Raw genomic sequence first — 18,033 nt, 5'->3', positions numbered from 1 at the left:
TCTGCAGAGCCTTCCGACCCTCGAGCAGATGAACACTCCCGCCCAACTTGGTGTCGTCTGCAAACTTGCTGAGGGTGCACTCAATCCCCTCATCCAGATGATTGATAAAGATATTAAACAAGACCGGTCCCAAAACTGAGCCCTGGGGGACTCCGCTTGTGACCGGTGGCCAACTGGATTTAACTCCATTCACCACAACCCTTTGGTTGTGGCCATCCAGCCAGTTTTTTACCCAGTGAAGAGTGCACCCATTCAAGCCATAAGCAGTCAGTTTCTCCAGCAGAATGCTGTGGGAAATGGTGTCAAAGGCTTTACTAAAGTCCAGGTAGACAACATCAACAGCCTTTCCCTCATCCACTAAGCGGGTTACCTTGTCATAGAAGAGGATCAGGTTAGTCAAGCAGGACCTGCTTTTCATAAACCCATGTTGACTGGGCCTGATCATCTGATTGTTCTGTATGTGCTGCGTGATGGCAGTCAAGATGATCTGCTCCATAATCTTCCCTGGCACAGGAGGTCAGGCCTGTAATTCCCCGGATCCTCCTTCCGGCCCTTCTTGTAGGTGGGTGTCACATTTGTTAACCTCCAGTCAACTGGGACCTCCTCACTTAGCCAGGATTGCTGGTAGATGATGAAAAGTGGCTTGGTGAGCACTTCTGCCAGCTCCCTCAGTACCTTTGGGTGGATCCCATCTGGTCCCATAGACTTGTGGGTCTCCAAGTGGTGTAGGAGGTCACTAACCATTTCCCCTTGGATTGTGGGGGCTTCATTCTGCTGCCCATCGCTACTACCGTCACAGGGGGCTGGGTACCCAGAGAACAACTGATCTTACTATTAAAGACTGAGGCAAAGAAAGCATTAAGTACCTCAGCCTTTTCCTCATCCTTTCTCACTATGTTGCCCCCCACATCCAGTAAAGGATGAAGATTCTCCTTAGCCCTCCTTTTGTTGTGAATGTATTTATAGAAACATTTTCTATTGCCTTTTATGGCAGAGTCCAGGTTAAGTTCTAGTTGGGCTTTGGCCCTTCTAATTTTCTCCCTGCAAAACCTCACACCATCCTTGTAGTCTTTCTGAGTGGTCTGCCCCTTCTTCCAAAGGTCATGAACTCCTTTTTTTCCTGAGTTCCATGTATATACATACATGGGTCATGGCGGGAGAGAGAGATAATGGGCACAAACTTGAAACACAGTAGGTTCCCTCTGAATGTCAGGAAAAGCTTTTGTACTGTTGAGCGTGACCAAGCACTGGCACAGGTTGCCCAGGGAGGTTTTGCAGTCTCCATCCTTGGAGATATGCAAAGCTCATCCAGACATAGTCCTGGGCAAATGGCTCTAGGTGGCCCTGCTTGAGTAGGGAGGTTGGAGCAGATGACCTCTGGAGGTCCCTTCCAACCTCAACCATTCTGGTAGGTTATTTTCAGCATCTGCCGTAGTAATATGACCTCTATTACCATTGTGTAAATGCTTTGCAAGTTTTAATCCAGTTGTCCTTTCAGCACCCTGTGTGTTAGAATAAAATGTTGGGGTAATTCTTTTTTGTAAAATACATCAGCATCTTGTAAGTGGGGAGTGAAGGTTGAAAGGGAATTTTCAAGTGGTCCTGTTTAAGAGATGGCATTTGGGTCTTCGATTTCCTTGGCTTCTTTCAAAATCCCAACTTCAGTTGCATAGACTATGGAACCTAAGGTTATATATCATAGGCAGCAGAGAAAGAGAAGTGAATTTTTATCTCCAGGTCCCAACGGAATACTCTCAGCTTCTTCTAGAACTCTTTTGTTGCAAAGTAATGAATAAACTTGTAAAATCTCTTGAGTGTGATTTCAAAGTAGCTCACTTAAATAGTTACTATAGAAAACAAAAAATGGTAAAAGTAAGGACTCTGGAATGACATGTTACAGGAGTGTGAACTGGCAGACTTATGCTAGCCGGCTGTATATGCCTATATTCCTCTTCCTTGGGCCTTCCCTATTTTTTTTTCAGCCGGCTGTGCTGTTCACTTCCCAGTGTAATGCATTTTCTTCCAGCTGGGAGAATAAAGCACTGGATCTTTCTGTAACAGCTGAACTATCAAGCCAAAAAATAATACACTTAAAAGCAAATACATCATTATGGTAAGGGTTGATTAAATTCATGTGATAGGATTGATTTTATTTTTTTCCCCTATTTTGATTTCAGTTCAAGGATAGCATGAGTCAGCTAGACCTACAGCTAGTGAAAAATCGGAAGTTGTCTTTGCAAAGGGAAAAATAAAGGTTTTGCAGTTTTTCTGTTTTGCAGTAATAGAAATATTCTACTTACTGGCATTATTTTTGCCACAGGTTTTATCAATTTTATCTAAACTTTTTTTCAAAATTACAGCAGAAATATTTCATTTAATGTATTTCAGCTAAAAGAGATATGAAACATAACTCAAAAGTTATACTGAAATCTGTTTCCAAGAAATTAAACATTACATTGGGCAGATGAGTTGGGAAATAGTAAACGAGGTCAGTGTAGTAGAGTTGCTTTGGCCTGGACTGTAGACAGATAAAAGTGTACATTAAGAACAGGAAATTAAGATTGGAAGGCAACAGTGAAGCTTAAAAATACCAAACAAAAATCATCAGCATACCTGATATGTTCTGCCATGTAAATCCAGTTCCAGAAATTACAGCTTTCATTTTCAGATTTCCTTTGGTCTGGGTGGGAGATCACCCAAATACAGACAGAAGAACTCACCACAGAACAGTGTTTTTGAAGAGAGACAATTCTGTTACATACTCAGTTTTCCTAAAGTTTCCAAAACTCTTCCAGTGAGAGTAACTCCTGAACAGTTCAAATGTCAAGTTCCTATTTTGATAGCAAAAGCAGACAGCATGGATGGCTTTCTAATTGCCATTATTTTAGTAAAGCCAAATTTGTGACCCATATTAACTGCAAATATAAGACTATTTTCATATGAAATAATATGTACCTTTGAAGTTAACTAGAAATCTCTCTGCCTTTTAGTACTCATCATCTTGTTTTTTTCCATGTGGAGTGGCTGTGACTCATATTATAGTAGAAAGCACATTTTTAAGCATTCTATCACGTAATGTCTTACCTCTACATTTTTCTCCCCGCTCAGAGACTATGAAGAAGATATTTCAAGAAAAGGGCATCTTGGCAGGAGAAGAAAGAGCTTTTAAACCACATCTGACCTTCATGAAGTTGTCAAAATCAACACAGCTACGTAAGCAGGTGAGCTCACATTTCACACAGCTCAGCAGCAATCTAGAAAGTTTAATTTGGAGACGACCAAAGGAGTTGCTTATGCTATAGCATCATACTTTCTGCTTTGTAACCAGCTGAAGAGGTAAGACTTGAAAATACTGATTTTTTTAGAAAAAATAATTGGTACATCTACCATACAAACAGTAGTCCTGTACTGTACTTTAAGTTATCACTCTTGATATTCTCAGTACAGTAATATCGTAGTCTATTTTCTTTTGTGAAACTATGCAAGACCAAAGGATGAAAGTACTTGTTCAGAATTACAGGATTATTATTAGAGTGTAGATTATATGCATGCAGTTTGTTTGGATAGTTTTGTTTTGTTACTGTATAAGAGAAAATAAGCAAATAAACAGTGGCATTTGTATTTGGATTATGCACAATATGCAGACTGTCAGTTCCCTCTACTGAATATGCTTTGGTGAATTTCAGAGTAGCGATGAGTTCTTTTTCAGGCAGTTATTTCTTGCCTATTTATTAGCTTTTTTGACAAAATACACAAATACATAAAAGTAGGTTATAACTGTTATGATAAATATATGGAAGCCATACTAGTATATCTAGTTTTTTATGTCATACTAATTTAGCAGTAATATTGTATTATCTAATATGAGGTGTATCTCAGTAAATTTTTTCTGCTGACATTTTATAGAATGTTTTACGTGATCCTTTAACATTGAACAGGAAAATAATTTTCAGAAAAAGTGTATTTTTAAATAAGAATTAAAGTACATAATATAAATATTTTAAGTTGATTTTTTTTCCTTAATAGTAAGCATTAAAGAAAAATACTGTAAAATTTCATTAGAAATAACTAAAAAATGCTGAAGGTGCACATTTTAATTAAGTAGTATTGTGAAATCAGTTGGAAGAAGGCAGTAAGATTTGAGATACATCAAGAAACTTCAAGGGCAAACATACTTGCTCTGAAACAGAAATAAGGACTTGTCGACAGGTTGTAGGTGGTATATTATAGCTATTAAATTTGTAAGCTCACATAAGCTTTTGCTTGTATTAACAGTTGTTTTTTAAAGCACTCATTTTAAAAATCCACATCTCTTCTAAAATATCAGCTGTTCAGTAGTTGAACTGGTTAAAACATCTGAGCCAATCAGGGTGGGTTTTTTGCCATTCTGGTTTGGCTGGTTATTTGTTCTGTTTACATTTATCTACCTTGCATAAACTATTAGCCAGAATGCATACTTTCTGTGTTCTGATATTCACTGCTGCTGACAGAACCAGGTCAATGTCATTCCAAATCATCTTCCTTAGTTCTCCATAGTGCTGGATAATGCATATGGTATTCTAAAGATACACCATATAGAAAGATACTGTGTATTAAAAATCTGTAAATTATTTTATCAGGAATTTTTCTCTGTCAATCCACTGTCGGGCATAAGCGTTGGTCTTTACTATCATTTTTTGTTTCATGGTGTCTGTGCATTTAGTGAGATAGTTTCATGCATTTACTGAAAACAATAAATAAAACCATGAAACATAAAAGGAATAACTATTTTGTAGTAAGTTTTAATATAATGTTTAACTGCATTTTCAGATCATACAACAGTATGAAAAACAAGAAAGGGGAAGTGGATGAAGATTACATGAGAAAGCATATAAAAGAGCAAATAGAACTAAGGTAGTTGAGTATAGTTCACAGCTATAGCTCTATATTAATATTTTTTAAATGAAAGTTTCCTTATTTGAAGCAATACTCTGTTAAGCCATTCTCCTCATAATGACATCTAAATTCCACCGAAGTTACCTTTTGAGGAAAAACCCCAATGTTTTTCAAACCTTAATAGAGCTACAGGCATGTTTGAAATGCGTATCTTCTGAAAAGATTTTAACTTTCCCAAATTGTTGCTGATGTTTACAGAATCACACAGAATCACAGACTGACAGGGGTTGGAAGGGACCTCTGGAGATCATCTAGTCCAACTCCCCTGCCAGAGCAGGTTCACCTAGAGCAGACTGCACAGGAATGTGTCCAGGCAAGTTTTGAGTATCTCCAGAGAAGGAGACTCCACAACCTCTCTGGGCAACTTGTTCCAGTGCTCTACCACCCTCAAAGTAAAGAAGTTCCTCCTCGTATTTAGATGGAACTTCCTATGACCAAGTTTGTGCCCGTTACCTCTCATCCTGTCACTGGGCACCACTGAAAAAAGACTGGCCCCATCCTCCTGGCACCCACTCCTTAAGTATTTATAAGCCTTGATAAGATCCCCCTCAGTCTTCTCTTCTCCAGACTAAAAAGACTCGAGTCCCTCAGCCTTTCCTCGTAAGAAAGATGTTCCAGTCCCCTAATCATCTTTGTAGCCCTTTGCTGTACCCTCTCCAGCAGTTCTCTGTCCTTCCTGAACCAGGGAGCCCAGAACTGGACACAGTACTCCAGATGCGGCCTCAGCAGGGCAGAGTAGAGGGGGAGGATAACCTCCCTCCCTTGACCTGCTTGCCACACTCTTCTGGATGCACCCCAGGATGCCATTGGCCTTCTTGGCCCCAAGGGCACATTGCTGGCTCATGGTCATCCTGTTGTCCACCAGGACTCCCAGGTCCCTTTCCACAGAGCTGCTCTCCAGCAGGTCAGCCCCTAACCTGTACGGATGCATGGGGTTATTCCTCCCCAGGTGCAGTACCCTACACTTGCCTTACAGAGCAAAGAGTTTGAGAATTTGAAATTAATAAAGATCTCAAGAAATCAGCCTTCCATTTTGAAGGCACAGCACTAAGCTAAAAATGGTAAATGCAAAAAACTTGGAAACAGACATTAATAAAGGATAAAAATGTGAGATAAAGTGGGTTAGAAAAGAGCTATCTGGGTTACTGTTATCCCCTTCAGCTTCTCAGGTTAAAGAACTTACACACCTACTCAGAAGTGGGAGCAACTCATTCTTCATGGTTAATTGGACAATTCTGAGGTCAAATGTGGCACTGAAAACCTCCCCAAAATAAGGAGGTACAGTGTGCCTCTAGGTGTCCTTGTGGAAGGAGATAAAGGGATATAATTTACTTGCACATGTTTAGCTATTTCCACAATTGATTGACTGATAAGAATCTTGGGTTAGTATCATTATCTTCTATACAAAGAACCTAATGAAACACAATGAAAGAAGCAACTGGAATTTTTTGCATTTGAAAATAACATTTCTATTCCTGCTTCCCTCACTAGCCTGCTACCTGGCCACAGGTCAGTCACAACCCCTCTGCTTTTCATTCATCCAGACTGCTGTTTATTTCAGGGCATGTTGTGAGGCACACTTGATAAATGCTGTATATTTGGAGATCCTTTGATACCTAGTGCTGGCAGAACTGCAAATACTGTGAAATGGATTTCATAACTAGAAGATGATTGACAGTTAAATTGCTCTGATGGCATCTGCTTAATTAGTAAGGAGTATATCCTTAGCCTAGACAGTGGTTGACAAGAAAAAATGCCAAAAAAATAATTTATGAATATTTAGTATATGATATTCTTCTGTACAGTGTATCTTTAGAATGCTGTATGTATAATTAGTAAAAGATAATATATTAGTGAGAAAAATCTGTTTGTATTTACAACACTTGTAAGTGTTGTACAAGGCCTGATTCACTGTTACCATTCAACTTCAATGGTAACGTCATCAAGATGCTAGATATTATTTTGCAGACAGTATTATTATGATTGCTCTGGAAATAGCAGTAACTTAATGATTCAGTAATTTATTCTTGTATTTGTTAATGTAAATTATGTTAAACTTCTGCCACTATCCTAGTTTCATATAGAGATCACATAAAGTACTTATTTTGTAATAATAATAAATCCTTCATCATAAAGGGGGAAATTCCACACTGAATCAAACCCAAAGCAGTGTTTCCAAATTCAAATCTTTTTGATGTGCACTCACATTCATCTTTTTGCTATCTTCAGCTAGACATACCAGATAAGATGTTTAATACTGATAATTATGAAAGTAATTACTTTTTTCTCATGAAAATTTTCTCTCAATTTATGTGACATTAATATTTTTGGCTTCTTGAAATCAAATATAGCTGAAGAGAGATGTAGTGTATCTGCTGATGTCTTATTAGCCATACTGTAAGCAGTTACAGCAAGTTTTGGCAGTCAGACAATAAGCTATCTAATGTCTCTTCTGTCTTAATTAGATAAGGAATCTCAGGCACTTACCTCATTGCAGGAAAGGTTATTACTGCTATAGTACTTACATATCATGTCTCCTGCTTCATTAATCTGTTAATGAATTTTTGTTGCATATGCATACATCGCATACTGTGTTCAGAAAAGATCCTGTGCATGACAAGAGAAGTGAAAGGGAATCCTCCCCTTCTGGTATTATTCCTTTAATGTTAAGTTTTACTCAGTATTCAAAAATAGAATATAGAACATGAATTTGTCTTACGCCCCTTATATAGTTTTCAGTTTCCTAGATTTGTAATTTTGCTTTTATTTATATCCATATGGCATAGGTACATAGTCGTACCATACAGAACCGTATGAGAAGAGAGTGATTCTCAGTAAAACCACAGCACTTTCCCTGTTTAGCAGTCCCCGCTGACTCTGACCTCCAGCATTCTTTTTATAACAACTCCTGGGATCTCTGGCATTTTGGACAGAAATGCTGGTATACAAAAAGCCACAGAGCTCATTAAATCCCTCTGTATTTCCATTTATCAGCCTCTACATCAGTGGTTTGTATTGTGACAACTGTTACTTGCTGATATGGGAGTCTGAGGCACATACTTACTTGGAATCTTTGATGCTGATCCTAAAATGACTGAAACAATCACTTTAGCACAATACAAAACAATGACCACTTTGCTTTCACAGTCTTGTGAGACCAGCAGAAATGTTTTGTGATTTTTCTACAGTAGTATTTTAATCTGAAAATCTAACAACAGGGGCAGAAAATGTACAAACTGGGTGACCCAACAGCTGGAAGAGGTTCTTGAATTCTCTTCCTTCGGTCTTCCTCCTTTCATATCACACACCATATTGCAGAGATATGTAACTACAGTACTTGTTTTAAACAAGAAGAAGAAGAAAGGACATAACCATAGACGGTTTGTTACAAGCTAAATGTAGTGTGAGGTGTTAGGCATAGTGATCATTCTTTAAATTACCAAACTCTCCTACTGAACATGGTAGATACAATGTAATCTATGCTTTTACACAGACCCCTGTTACAGGACTGAGGCTGCAGAAGGCAGCACCTCTTTACGCATGAACTCTTCTAAGTCCACCTGGGGATCATCAAGGTCTAGGTGAAGAAACTTTTCCACAACAGACTTGCATTTTTCCATCTGATCTCCTTTTGAAGGATGATCAATACGTTTGATAGCTTTTCCATTGCGAATCAGTTCTGACACTTCCACTCCTCTTTCAATAATTTTGGCTGGCATTCCTGCTAATGCAGCAATGTTGGCAGCATGACTAACAGTGGACATGCCCTGTTTGATCTGATAGAAAAATATCAACTCATCTCCATCTTGGTGGGTCTCCATGGTCAGGTACTCCAGAAGAGGTGTGTCAGGCAGGAGTTCTAGCTGCATTAAACTGTGAAAATTAGTGGAGACAAAGACCTGCGGACACTGTTTTCCTTGACTGATCCAGTACCTCAGAACAGCAGCCAGAAGGGACAGGCCATCCAGTGTGTTGGTCCCTTTACCAAACTCATCAATAAGTACCAGGGACCTCTCCGTGGCATTGTTTACTGCCTTGGCAACCTGGTTAAGATCAATCATGAAAGTGGAGAGCCCTACAGAAACTGATTCCCTACTGTGGATTCTTGTGTAAATCCCATCAATTACTCCAATCTCTGCCTCTGCTGCAGGGACATAACTTCCGATTAGAGCCATGAATACTATAAGACCTACTTGCTTTAAGTAGATGCTCTTTCCAGATGAGTTGGGCCCTGTGATGATCTTTATTCGTCTGGTAGCCTCACCACTGTTCACAGGATTGGCCACAAAAGTCTTTGCACATAGTTCCATGAGTGGATGTCTTCCATCTTTGATGTGGAAGCCATGGCGGTGAGTAAAGCGTGGCCGGCAGTAGGCATTCTCCCGGGCCATCACTGCCAAAGCCAGTAGCACATCTAGGTGTGCAGTATACTCAATCACACTGTTAAGCACTTCAGACTTCTCCAAGATCTTTGTCTGCAGCTGGTGCATAATAAGTGTTTCCTGGTCTCTGATCTCACAGTGTAAGTCACCCAGGAGGCTGTCTAGTTCCTTAGTCCTAGCACTTCTGTAGTGCAGCTTATCCTCTGACAAGAACATGAAGTCCAAGCCTTCGATTTCAAAGTCACTCTTGTCCACCATAGTTGGTAGCCGTGGAATGGAGAGAAGGAACCCAATCAAAGGAATGTAGATCACACAACAGGAGGGAATATGATTGTCCAAGGTCTCCAATTCTTTTCGTGCCACTTCTGTAAGGAAGTCTGACAGTCCCATCAGCTTTCGTTTCTTCTCATCGATGGTGGGGTCCACATTGGGTCTAACAGTGAAGCGGCTCTCTGAGATGCTGCCTTCAAAGTCCACCACTTTGCTGATTAGATTAGCAATGTAGTGCAGATCATCGGTGAAGACACGTGAAATAGTCTGAAAGAGTTCAATGGTGTTGGGCAGAGAACGACATGTGTCTCTAAGGCACACTGCACTGTACGCTGTCTTATAGAGTGCTTGCCAGTCACTAACTTTTGTGTGGGAGAGAGTCATTCTTTTTAGAATAAGCGGCACATTTTTAATATTCTTGAGGCAACCTTGAAGAGTGAGGACTGTTTCATGGTTCTGAGCCAGCAGGAAGAAGTGGATAACGTCTAGCCGTTTGTTCAGCTCTGTCAAGTTCCGAGTAGGTCGTGTGAGCCACAGCCTCAGTAGTTTTTCTCCCCATTTGCACCTGCAACGGTTTAAAATTCCATATAAACTGAATCCTTCTTTTAATCCACTGGACAGCTTGTACACAGAAGGATGGATATCACTTTTAAATATCTGCAGGACACAGTAAGCATCTTGGTCCATATTCACAATATCTGACAACACAAACCTTTTAAAAGCCAAAATAGGAACTGCAATAGTGCTTTCTTCGAGCTCAACTCCAACCCTTCTCCTGTCTAGGAACTTAAGGAGTCCCCCTAGGGCTCGTATCATGAGTGGGCTCTCAAAAGGGATGACTGAGGACAAGTAGAGAATTTTCTGTGTTGCAGTCATATGAGATGGGATAAATGGAAATTGCCTAGATAGGATCCGTTGCTTGCTGACTTCTAGACCAAAATCTATGTTAGGAAACAGGACAATTTCTGGTTTTCCTATATCTTTATCACCAGCAGTAGCTGTTAGGTTGGTCAGGAATTTGGCAATATTCTGGTCCTGTTTTGCACTGGTCACTATGCATTGAGGATTAATTTCCCCAATCACTTTATGCAGTAGCTTGAGGTCTTCATTATCAGGTGTGTCAGGCATGAAGTAAACTGAGCAATCTTCTGTATCATAATAAGTAATTGCAAGCTGCCCTGCATACCACAAAACAGACATGTGTGTCTCAGAGCACTCTTGGTCCTCTTGTTTTGGCCCAAGCAGTGGTGGCAAGGCACAACTTGTGGCTGATGTAGCACTCATTCTGTTGGAGAAAGATAGTTTTATTCACAACTCATCCAAAAGTCCTGAGAAGTAACTGTAATTGACTCATTCTTCCAACCCTGGAGAAAATAAGATGCTACCAGGAATTAGAGACAGATGTTACCTGTTGAAGTGAAAAGATGCAGACAATAACTACAGCTGCCTTCTTGCTTCCAAGCAAGGTATGACTGAGCTAACTACCAGCAATGTTGGCATAGTTTTACAGTTTTTCTTTGTAGCCTTTATTTTAGTAAGTATATATGTATGCCCAAATACACGTAAATACAGTAATGTACATGCACGTGTATATACACGTAAAAATCATCCTCCCTCAGAGGTACGGGACACCCACGTGCACTGACCACAGCTCCTCACAACAATGCAGCCACATAAACTGGTCATCGTTTCAGGGCCCTACCCCGGTATTTATGCAGCACCATCACATAGTACGGGTTTGTATACGAGTACATAACGTACTGCGGCAGGGATCAGCCATGCCAGTTTCCCTACAGAGTACTCAGTCGCTGTCAACAACCCACTTCCAAGCCTCTCCCACATCTTCCCCCCTCTACTCACCCTCCTCACCACAGACGGGCAGCTCGTCGCGGCTGCTGCGTCTCCTTGCAGCCCAAAAGTTTTATCTCGACCGCCTTCCCCTCCCTCTCCGGGCCGGTGCTTGGCGCTCCCTGCGCTCAGGCCTCCCCGCCGCCGGCTCCTGTCAGGAAGGCGCCGCGCTGTGGCGCTCAGCCCCGTCTCGGCAGCCAGGCCGCGGCCGCCATTCCGCCCCCGCCGCTTCCGCGCTGCCCTTAACCGCCGGTCGCCCCCGGCTGTCGGGGGCCCACAGCAGCCCCCTCCCGGCAGCAGGCCCCGGCCGTCGTGCGGGGAATGGACCCTCAACCTCGCTTGCGGCCTCCCGGCTGAATGGGAGCACATCTCTCCTCGGGGCGCAAGCTCCTCCCGCCAGCCCCTGCCCCGTCCTTGGAAGCGGCTCGTTACCTCCTTCCCCGGCCTCCTGGGAGCTCCGTGCTGAGGGGAAGGGAGAGGAGACGGTTGGAAGAAGCCCCCTGAACAGCCGGCCAGCAAGGGATGCCAAGCATCTGCTCCCACATAGCATCCCCATGAGCTGCCGCTGCACCACCTGCCTGTGCTCCAGCGGGAGCCGTGGCCGTCCCTGCCTGCTGCCCGGCCCCCCACTGCTCGCCTCTTTCACCTCTTGCAGCTTCTGCAGTTCACTTAACGAGCTACTTGGAGCAACTGTAAATGAATCATCATATGCAGCCCTCGCCTTTGGGGAGCTGGATGTGTGGTACTGGGAGATGGGCGTTTTGGCTGTGGGGTCTGGTGCGTGGAAAGTGAAGCTGCTTGCGGGAGGGTGTTGGGTGCCTCGCTTTGCAGTCGTGTTAAGGCCTGTCACCACCTGAGCCTTCCTGCCCCTGGTCCCACGACGGGGCAAACGCTGCCTGGCTGCCTGCTGACAGCAGCCATGGGGACTCCACGCAGCTGGAGGGTTTAACTGCAGGCTGGGGATGGCAGGCTGCACCTTCCCTGCCTGCATGCTGAGGAGGCATAGGCAGTGAGTTAACAGACATGACAGGGCTACCAAATGCTGTCTCCCTGGTCCCCTGCCAGTCTTGCAAGAGGTCCACATGCAATGCCTCTCCGGGCCCACATGACACAGCCATGTCCCTTTCCAAGCATCCATGCATTACAGCGCTTCCTCAAGAGGCAGGTGTCTTCCTCCTCCCCTTCCAGCACCAAACGCTTCAAAATGGCCTCTTGAGTACTCTTGTTTCTCACCCTCCCCCAATTATAGCATATCTCTGTATAATCAGCATCTATAACTTTCCCAGGTGGTAACAACTCTCTTTCATCTCTACTGCTCCAGACCCTTTCAGTTAAGAAATGAACCATGACCTTCCCATGCACCTGCATTGTTTCATCCTTTCAGATCTCATTACAACCAGTGCTCCAGAAATTGCTCCAAGTTACTAAAAATATCATAGTTTTCCCATGGCTGCTTTTCCAAATATCTTTCAGTAGTGCATCACAAGCATAACTCAATTCTTGAGCATTCAACATTTGATTCACACCTTACCAGTCTGTTTTTGACAAGCAACATCCCAACCTCTTGTCAATGCTATTTTTTTATTGGAGCGTGAAGTGGTGATTTTGATCTTTTCCTCATTTCATTCCACGAGTACTCAAGGCTTCACATTTTGACAAGTGTTCTCCTGGCTGTAAAGGTCTTTTTTTATTACTGATTGACGTCTAAATGTATTTCAAAGAACTGTCAGCCAAAAAGCAAAGAATGATGATTTAATTTCAAAATAACCTTAGTACATAAGGACTAATCTAGACATAGAATATCAAATTTTAAATAATGACAGTGAGGCTGGAATAAATGTAGACTTGCAAGGAGGTCGTGTACCCGAAATGAAAAGCATCTACCACTAGATGTCATCGTTTCAGAGATTAAGGAAATGGAAAGACGTTTCTGACCATCACTAAATTAGATTTCAGGGGACCAAAAGTCCCTAAATTAGATTTTAGAGAACCAAATGTGCAGGTACTTACTCAAGCAAAGTGCTTCTGAAGTCAAGAATTTTGTACCTAAGTAAAAACTCGACTAACACTGAACCCATCTTGCATATGAGTAATTGTGAATGAAGCACCACAAGAAATGTGATGCTCAGATGAACAGATACAGTGTAAGGGTGTGAGAAAGGAGACAGCATCTTTCCCCTTTAGGGTGTCTGGTGAAGGATCTTTTCAGGGCGGAAGGAGATAATAAGAAAAGGAGGAGTCCCTAAACAACACATCATAGACAGACACAAACCTGACCAACATAGGTTAAGGGAGGCAGTAGCAAGAGCCAAAGCTGGTCAGCCACACAGATTGATGAGGGCTTGTGGAGTGTGCGGATGTTTATTTCAGTAGCATTGTCTGGTTGAGGACCTTGTCAGATGGGACAGTAAAGGAAAGGGGGAAGCCATAAACAAAATATACAGTGACACAAACCTGTCAAACATAACGGACAAAACCAAGACAGAAACCTCGTCAGTCACACTAATGGATGGGCTATCAAGAAACCTCGGGCAAACGGGGACTTTGGGGATGTAAAACCGAGGGTTCAGGGTGTTAGGGGGGACGGTGAGACTGTGCAAACACATTGGGGATGTGCAGGGGAAGGGGGTGGGGAGGAACAAAGGAGGAGTGGACAGAAAGGGGTGTAAAAGGGGCCAGCTGTGTGTAAAATGGGGCTGGCAGGCGCACTTGTCTGACTGAGCCGGCATGCTGACTGCTGGAGGCAAACATCTGTATCTTACCCAAACCAGGTGCGTGTGAGGGATGCGGGTATTCTCTACCAAACCTCAAGCTGGACCAGCCAGCAAGTGGGGACCCGTGGGGTGGGTAAGGGGGCCTGGGATCTGAGCAGGGGTGCCAGGCGGGCAGAGGGGCTGTGACAGTGCTTGGAGGATGCACAAATGTGCATGTGCTTGTGAACTTGGAGAGAGTGATGTGTGCACCTGCACTAGTGACCTTCTGTCTCTGCCAGAGGCTGTCCACACTTGTGTCTCACATGAGCCATGTATGCAGGTGCTGTTGAAGACAGCGCCTTGTCTGTGGCAGCCTGCATAGTCGGGTGTGTCCATGTCCTCTGAGCACGTTTATGTGTCTCTGGGACGTGAAAGGAGCAGGTACATCCATCAGAGACCTTGGGTCACTGGGGCACTGGGCTGGGCTCCAGCAGCCAGGCAGTAGGGAGCCCCGGGCTGGAGCTGCTGGGGACAGTGGTCGCTCCTAACATCCCTTAGCATATAGTAATGAGTTTTAAAAAGCAAACAGCATTATTCTGAGGTAGATTGAAGGAGAAAATATTGACTTTCTACAGAGGTAATCTATTTTTATTGAAAATATGATGGAATGAGGAGCCCTAAACTCTTAAAATAACTACTGAAATGAGGTTTTCTGAAAACAGCCTAATAGAATATTTACTATGTTCCACTTTGTATATGCAAAACTACATAATGATACTAATATTATAAATCACTGTAAGTTTTTTAGACTTGCTGAGATAAAAAGCCTAGTGCTAGTTAAATACAACCACATTTTCCTGTTTGGTTATTTTAAAGACCCAGAAAACTGCCCTTGACAAACATTAGAGATTCTTTCTTGTAGTAACATGCCCAGTGATGACAGCAAGAATAATTTCCAGTTACATGTTCCATAAAGACTGTTGCAAACCATTGGAAGTTAAAGCAGTTGTAGCATTGTGTATGTTGATTTGTTTCCTACAGGACTGAAGAGGTAGGGGTAGAAAGGAGGTGTAATGACACTTTTATTTCCTTGCTTAAGTTCTGTAGCAGATAGTGCTTAACTAAAACAGAAGATCTGGCACATTATTGTTTCAGTATTCTTTTTGCATCTTGAAGTAGTTTTCCATTCTAACTATACCTCTGGTTAAAATGAAAACTATAGGAATTAAATATGAAAATTCAGTCTTCCAGTAGAATGCCTAAATGAATTTTATGTTGCTATTTAAAGGTGAAAAAAATTGACTCAAGCCTGTATGAAGATTTTAAAAGCCATTATTTTGGAGATGAAATCTTGCACCGCCTAGATCTTTGCTCCATGTTGAAAAAAAAGCAACCGAATGGTTACTACTACTGCGAGTCCTCTATCGTTTTTGGTAAGCACATCTTCATTTTACTCTTACATCAATTGTGTCTATGTCTATTATATGCCTGAAAAGCCATTTTTTCTGCAGTGTATGTTAGGCGATTCCTGTAATAATATCCACGGAGTCTGACAGAAGTCTGTCCTTTAATCGTGGCTCTCCAGGAACACTGTGCAGTGCTTCTTGCTGATAGCTAAAGTTTGTATTCAACTATCCGTCCCCAGAACCCAGTTCCGTTTCTCATCCTAAAATGAGTGTTTAAGATAAGTGGGATGTATCACTCTCTAGAGCTGCTCATCTCTCTGTTGACTATAAAGACAGCCTGTGTGACTAAGTTAGATTAGATGCGGTAATTATAAATGATTAAAGCTAAGTGAAATGTCTCTGGTTTGGCAGAGATGTCACCTTACTTGGACTATATTCACATACAGAGAGAATTTCAGTGGTACAACAGATTTTATAGTAACTTCAGAATACCATCGAGACTTTAAACATTGTACAGACACCTTGCCTAGATCATTACAATGCTAGAAATCACAGTTGTGTCTTCCTGCTTTATCTGAACAGAAGCTTCATATCCCTATGATTAATATTCTAGGCTTGTCTTCTCATTTCTGCCACAAGTCATGTATAGCTGGAACTTCAGGTGGTACACACGGAAGGTCTGTGGACTGAGATACTGTGGGATAATGGCTTGTAAAATAAACCTCTCTGTGGTGGTTAGTTCCCAGTAGCTGATAGTGGATCTTGGGGCTGCTGTTAGTCATATTAAGAAGATGAGTTAAAACAATCTAAGTGGAATAACTAGAGAATGCTGAGGATTTTTTCTTAAATGCAGTCACCCCTTTAAATCTAGGAGTATATTGTGTGATGTGTTTGGAATATCTTTAAAAATATCATTCCTGCACCTGCAGATATTTAAGAAATCAGATGACATGGGAAGACGGTCAAGTAATAATACAACAAAATACAAAGGTGTTTATATTAATTGCTTTTTTCACCTGTCCTAATTAGGCTGATTCTTTATATATGTCACATTAGAGGTGAGTCTCAAAAGACAGGCTTATAGCAGGGAACAGGTCATGGTCTTTGGAGTTCAGTTTATATTTTTTCTTCTTTGTACTGGTACAAATGTTTTTTTTTGCTGCAGTCATGTAAAAGGTTGAATGTAGTGGTATTGGAAGACATGGGATATTGAAACTCATACCAAAAGTTCATGTGAAGACTTAACTTTGGTTTTTTTCTTTAAAAATAGAAATTTAGAAATAGAGCAAAACTTTATTTGGCATGTTGTCAATGAGCAATTGCTCCATATCAACAAGAATATGAACAGTCTTAATAGAACTTAATAAAGCAAAGTCTTAACTTTGACCTACTTAAAGAAAAGAGAACATCTGTTCTTGTATGGATCCTCTAATAATAGGAAAGAAGTATGAAAAATCTTTTACAAAGAGCCTCAACAATAAAATGCTTACTTAAAGACTATGATAAATTTGTTCTCATATACCTTGCAACATTTTCCAGATTTCTGGTAATAAGCAGAAACATTAAAAAAAAAAAAAAAATTGACCAGAAATCATTCCAACAAGCAAATTATTCGGTGGATCTAACATTTCCCACTCCAGAGCATATTAGCCTTAGTAATGAAAATATTCATGACCAAGGAATGATCATATCCTCAGAAAGAAAGAACAAAACATGCAACATCAGGGAAATCTTCCAAAACCATTGCCATCCCAACCAGCTGAATAGAAACATCTTCACTGGAATCTTTTCCTGTGTGGACAGTTCTAAAGGAAAGCCCTGTCTTCATCCTTAAGTAATAAGGAATCTCAAAAAGATGAAAACTACTGTTTGTTATGGAGACACACTGTTAAGGACTAAGAAAGCTTGGGAAGATGAAGTCTTTATGAAGGTACCGTGTCCATCCCCAAATTCTGCAAAACCTTTGAAGGTACGGTGAGCATAAAATAAAAGGAAAACTTCTGATCCAGGCACCTCTTCTGGTTGAGCCAATTTTGATGGGAAGATTCAACTTTCAAAGGCTTATAATTGACAGAAATACATGTGAATAATGCATTATACTCCATTTTTCCTAAGCACATACTGTTTTTTTCATCATCATAAAAACTATACCTGGTTAATAGGCAGGTTATACCTGGTTATACCTGGTGCCTCATTTGCTGTTTTTCAGCTGCTTTTCAAGATCTGGATTGTTTCATTCTTAATGCTATCAAAAGTAACACTATGTTGGAGACAAAGGGTGTTTATGAACAGTTAGTACTACTTCTAAATTCCTGTTGTTTGGACCAGCTTTACATGAATACCACTGTTAAAAGTTAGTGCTGGTTCCAGGACTCCGTGTAGGGCTTTGGTGGCAATTTAGTTTCTGCCTTGTGGTAACTTGTTTCCCTATGCTGCAGCATTGCTGGTGGAAGTGCTCATTGGTCTTGAGGACTGTTTTGAGGACTTACGATTAAATAC

General features: G+C 41.5%; 2 protein-coding genes across 2 annotated transcripts in view; one reads left to right on the top strand and one right to left on the bottom strand.

Moving 5' to 3' along the window:
• The window catches only part of AKAP7 (A-kinase anchoring protein 7), a 93,420-nt gene that overhangs the window by 26,443 nt on the left and 48,944 nt on the right, over nucleotides 1-18,033 (top strand). Inside the window, 2 exon segments of the mRNA XM_059833095.1 lie at nucleotides 3,109-3,221; nucleotides 15,417-15,561. Coding sequence (XP_059689078.1) covers nucleotides 3,109-3,221; nucleotides 15,417-15,561 — 258 coding nt within the window.
• Nucleotides 8,436-11,972, bottom strand: MSH5 (mutS homolog 5). Its single transcript, XM_059835740.1, has 2 exons — nucleotides 11,770-11,972; nucleotides 8,436-10,872 (listed from the first exon to the last, which is right to left on the bottom strand). Exons 1-2 carry the CDS (start codon nucleotides 11,802-11,804, stop codon nucleotides 8,436-8,438), a joined length of 2,472 nt encoding a protein of 823 aa, XP_059691723.1. The 5' UTR covers nucleotides 11,805-11,972.

The sequence above is a fragment of the Gavia stellata genome, chromosome 2, assembly GCF_030936135.1.
Source record: "Gavia stellata isolate bGavSte3 chromosome 2, bGavSte3.hap2, whole genome shotgun sequence".
NCBI classification, from domain to species: Eukaryota; Metazoa; Chordata; class Aves; order Gaviiformes; family Gaviidae; genus Gavia; species Gavia stellata.
This window is presented reverse-complemented; position numbering and strand designations above follow the sequence as displayed.

Excerpts from the sequence above, each read along its gene's own strand:
- MSH5 (XM_059835740.1), bottom strand. The coding sequence starts at position 11,804 with ATGTGCTCCCATTCAGCCGGGAGGCCGCAAGCGAG. Across the intron at positions 10,873-11,769 it reads GCCGGGAGGCCGCAAGCGAG|AATGAGTGCTACATCAGCCA; the intron begins GTTGAGGGTCCA and ends TTTCTCCAACAG.